We start from the raw sequence: 5,227 nt of genomic DNA, 5'->3' as shown, positions 1-5,227 counted from the left end.
CCGGGCCCCAAATTTTTCCATATCTTCTTCATACTGTCGACTAAAAAGAAAAAAGAAAAATTGACATTAAGGACAAGTGGACATTATCTTTCATAATTATTGGCGATAATGTGTCATAGGATTGGATCTTTCAAAATCACCTTAATATTGAGTAAAAGCATTTGTTTAATTTCTTACATCAATTACTTAAACTGGGGGAGAATTTTTCTTTGCTTATCCTACATTCCCTACAATTCATTACCATGCAGCCTTGTCAACACAAAATATCAAGTGCACCAACCACCATTCTATATAATGCAGTCCGTTGGGGAAAGCATTTGCATTGAAGGGTTTTACTGGGCCCGTGCCCATTTGAGCTACAAAAAAATTTTTTTTTGAGTTATCCCCCAGACGTGAGTAATCATTTCCATTTAGCAGCCCGAAAATTGCATTATTTTTTTTGTAAGGCATAGCAGGGAGAATGCAGTCCTTTAGGTATATAGTTGCCAAGGAAACCACTATCATCCCTCAAACAAAAAGAAGAAAATTGCCTCTTTTTTTTATCTTACAACAACAATTTGTTGGGCACAAAAGAAAAAGTTTTTTCCCAACAAAAAAAGAGCTCTTTTAAACACAATTTGGAAAATTTATAAAATTTTTTTTGGTTTATTTTTACACCGATCTTTTTGTCTACAATATTATATATATACCTTGTTGCAAATCTGATCAATGGTTTGGTTAGTAGTTTAAAAATAAAAAAGTGTCATTACAGAGGACTGCAAACAGCATAAGTAAAATGACGTCTCTAAGACTTTATCAAATTATACAGTGGATTTAATAAATTTATTCCCACCATCAGGACTGTCCCCTGAAATCTTTTTAGTGACTCAATAAGGAGACTTAATATTGCAATATATCTTTTGGTTTAGGCTGTGTAATAGCATTAGGAATATCTTAACATTTCCTTGGTGGAAATAAACCATGTCTAGGAGGCTCCAAACCCTTTTAAAAAATTTAAAATGAGATAATCCCAAATTCTCAAATAACTATAAACCCAAACTAAAAGAAAAAAATCTGTACTTCAGTTTTTCATCATTAACCCAAAGTCTCTAGGAAAATGTCGTGTTCACTGTAGTATTGTTTTGTCTCTGCAAGTGCTTGGAGCCACAAAGGAGTCAATCAGTAAAACCCTTTTGACCGGCCTTTAAATTTTACCTTTCCCTTTAGTTTTTTCAAGAAAAAAATTTTTTTTTCCTTTTTGTTATCAAAATCGAAAGCTACTATTTTTTTAAAAAGAATATTATATTTTTATGGTTAAATTGGGGATTACTAACGGAATTTAGAAACCTGAGAAAAAAAACAAGGACCAAGTAAACAGGTGAGAAAGTAGTACCCGTAATTGGCTCATCAGTGAATAAGTACTAGTGGAGCCATCTATGTGTAAAAACAAATAATTAAACTCACAGTGGGCATGGCAAAGTTGGGGACAAAATCATCCCCAGTGGCTTTAGGGTTAATTTAAAAAATAAATAAGATCTCAATTCCTTGTCCTTTTCCTGTTGTAAATTAGATCAAAACTACCCTTGATGAAAATTGAACATTTTATGGTTTCCGTGGCTGGGAAGCAAGGCAAGGTTGAAGAACTGCATTTTTTTGGGGTTATGTGTCAAAAAAATGCCACAAGAGTAAAAAAGGTTTATGGCTATATTTCTTTGTTTTTTTAATATGCAAGAAAAATATGCAAAGCATCGACTAGTGAATAAAAGTAAAACTGATTTATATAGCAACAATATGGTTGAAGACACAATGTGAAGCTTATCAACGATTATGTGGGAAGTTCTGATATAAACTGCACTCCATGTAGCTAATGTTGCATTTTGTGTCCTCCAAAACTACACCAAATACTGTATATATCACAGCTATTGGGTTGATCAAACTTTAATACTTGCACCACATGGTACAATACATCTGTAACACTGCTGATACAACTGGCATTATTACACCACTATATGTTATAACATGGACAAAAATCATCAATTAATCTCTCTTAGTATGAAAAAAAGGCTTTTATGAGTAACGCCAGTCCATGTTCTGACTAATCAACTGCTGGCACATCTCATGACCCACTGCCAAGGTCTGACTGACTGACAGTGGACACCTAATTCTAGCTACACCACCACCTTACTTGCTGGCACCCATAAGATATTGAAAGCACAAAGTCCAGGATCTGATGAAATATTCATTCACTAAATAGCTACAACCAGCTTGAAACCCTTTGCAGGCTTGAAAATTTTCCTTTGGAAACCCTACTGGTTCGCAACTGCATATACCGCTATGCTGCAGTGACTGCAATAACATAATAATAATAATGAAAAATAATAATAATGATAATGATAATATCCTGGTTAAAGTATACAAAAGGATTGCATTGGGCCCAAGAGAAAATGGTATTGAAATTGTCGAGAGGCAGAGCCCCAACTCAGAAATGTGCAATTGTTGGGTTTCTGGGGAAAAGTCTCCGTTATCAAAGCTTAGGCTTCATATGGGAATTTTGGGTATACTTTGTGAATTTAGGATGGGGTTTTCATTTGTTCCGGACTTAGTCTCTCTAATTGTGGTTCTTCTATAAACTTCTACCAAATCTTTTCCCAACAGTAATCTTTAAGTTTACCCTCCATTATCACACTTAAACCTTAAGTTTACCCTCCATTATCACACTTAAACCTTAAGTTTACCCTCCATTATCACACTTAAACCTTTAGTCTTTCAATTCATAATTATTCTGAATAGTCCAACACAATGTTTTGGGCTATGGCCTGTGGCCTCTGTAATTCCAGGAGGGGCCCAAAGCAAATTGGCAATCTTTTGTTTCAAAAAGCCATCCATGTACCATTATTCTTTTTTTATCCACCTGTAAATGCTTTATCTCTGTTTTTTCCATCACAAGTAATATAAAGAAAGTTTGGTAAATTTTTTCGAATTGCCGCATCCCTCCGAGACAAAGTCCTTATTACACCAGATGCTCCTGTGAAACTGACAATCATCACCGTATGAGCCAAACACCTTCAGCCCCAAACCCCCATCTAATGACTGTATTTGCCTATTGGGGCTCAGCTTCTAGACCCCTACCCAAATGCCACAGACACTTTCTGAACAACATTTGTCACAACTTTTTTTTTTTTTTTCCGACGTTACTTTTTGCCTATGCAGATTATTTTAAGTATACTAAAGTACTTTTCTCTTTGATTTCATATTGCTTTACATATTCCTGTAAAAGTAAACCAAAGTATTTTTGTGTAAAAACTCTTTGTTATCAACTTGCAAAAATAAAACCATAGATGAAAAGAGTTTTATTTTGGTCTATCTGTCCATTACAGGCAAATTTTACCTTTCCTCACGCTGTAGGGAAACTGAAACTATACCAGCAATCTTCACCACACATTTATCAGGTTAAATCTTTGTTTTTCTTCATATCTTTAATATTTTTGAACTCAATAACATATCAACTGGTGACAAAGATAATAAAAATTAAAAAAAAAGAAAAAAAAAAATCTTCCTCTTCCAGTAAAATGTAAAACCACAGCTGCTGAAACAAAAGCAATCATTTTGGGCCTTTTAAACATACACCTTCCATATTCTGTCAAGTTTAATAAACCACAATCATATATTCCTCCATTACAGAGTTTAGAACGGGTTTTTCTTACTTGACGGGAGGGGACTTTTACCAAGAGCAATACACCCTCCAGAACAAAATCCTAAAACCAGGTATCATAAAACTCCAATACCAAACCTTACCTTTCCTACCTTCTTTTTTCCCTAGACAGGAGACTACTCCCCCTTTCTAAGCACTTTGACTTACAGAAAATTCTGGTTGTGTGAGGGTTTGTGGACTTAGTCTTTGAGTGACTACATGAAACTGATATGTTTATCATTTTTGTGGTAAAGATTTGTTTTTTGCTGTGTTGATTATGGCTATTTCTTATGCTCTAAAAGATGACAGTGTCTATTTCCCTCTATGAGCATCACCCTCAGTAAATTTAACCGACTGCATATTGCCAAAGGGTTCTACATGCCTCATACTGCCAGAATATATGGGTTTGATTTCATAGCCTTTGCCTGAGCACCAAAATGGTACAAAAAAGCAAACACATGTCACTTTTACTACATCTACGATGCTTACTCCAATCTATTTATTCTTCATTCTTTTTACCTCATTTACAAATTTAGCTGACTCCTGCACAAACCCTACTGAGTAACAAAGTAAATCCCCCATCCTTTCTTTCTTTTCCTCTCCCTCATCATCCCCTCATTAACTAGGCCCTTTCCCCCGTCATATCTCTTTACGAGTTCACCGACGTCTAAAAAGAAATTAATACAGAAGTCCTATCTCTCCTTTTTCTTTGCTTTGTCTTCTGCTTCCCTTCCTCATTCTCCTTCAATTCCCACTCCCAACTCTTAAAGTTCGTCGACCCCTGTAAAGCAGACCCACCCAAGCAGTAAAAAAAAGAATATCCCATTCTCAATCCCTCTTCCTCCTTTTCCCCTTTTCCATTTCCGCCTATTCCCCCTCACTCACAATGAACTGACCTCTGGAATAAATAAAAAATCAAGGCAACACAGCACGAAAGGGGAAGGGAAAGAGACAAAGCCTCTCCTGCCCTCGTCCTCTTCCTTCCTTCTTCCCTCCCTCATCTCCCCCCATTTTCCTCACTCGATCCCCCTCATTCCTCACCTTTCCCGAAGCCGTTCCTCCTGCCACCCCCAATGAGGAAGGGGGGCTTGGGGCCCCAAAACCGTTGGTCATCCCGTTTCTGCTGGAGTCTGCAGCTCAAGTCCTCTGCCCTTGTGCGTGGACATGAATGAGGTGAGTGGGGTGAATGTGCGAGTGAGAGTGAGAGTGAGAGTGGGCTTCGTGTGACCAAGACCTCCCGACCTTGCCCCCCTCTCTCACTCGCCGTTTTTCTCCCCCTTTCTCCTCTATTCTCTTAGGTAGGGAGGTTTAGGAGGGGGGGACCTGCTGAATAGCCTTGTATGAGGGGTGATAAGGGCTTTATGAGGGTCGTGGTTCGAGGGAAAATGATGGCATTATAACCAGTGGTTTTTTTTGTGGGTGAAGATGCAACGCCTTTTGTTGGGATCGATATGGTGCGTCGGTTTGAAGTGGGATGGCTTATTTCTTTGTCATTTTCTAGCCCTTTTATCAACTCTATTTCACTTTTAAGGCCTCAACAATCTCTGTGTAGAATTG

At 37.3% G+C, this 5,227-nt stretch overlaps 1 protein-coding gene across 1 annotated transcript in view; it reads right to left on the bottom strand.

Moving 5' to 3' along the window:
- Positions 1-5,227, bottom strand: part of LOC119599338 — an 18,307-nt gene continuing 13,080 nt past the window's right edge. Inside the window, exon 2 of the mRNA XM_037949095.1 lies at positions 1-40. Within this exon, the coding sequence (XP_037805023.1) occupies positions 29-40 (12 nt within the window). The 3' untranslated portion in view covers positions 1-28. The remainder of the gene's footprint in view (positions 41-5,227) is intronic.

The sequence above is a fragment of the Penaeus monodon genome, chromosome 42, assembly GCF_015228065.2.
Source record: "Penaeus monodon isolate SGIC_2016 chromosome 42, NSTDA_Pmon_1, whole genome shotgun sequence".
NCBI lineage: Eukaryota > Metazoa > Arthropoda > Malacostraca > Decapoda > Penaeidae > Penaeus > Penaeus monodon.
The sequence above is the reverse complement of the archived record's forward strand: the minus strand, read 5'-3'. Positions and strand labels throughout refer to the sequence as shown.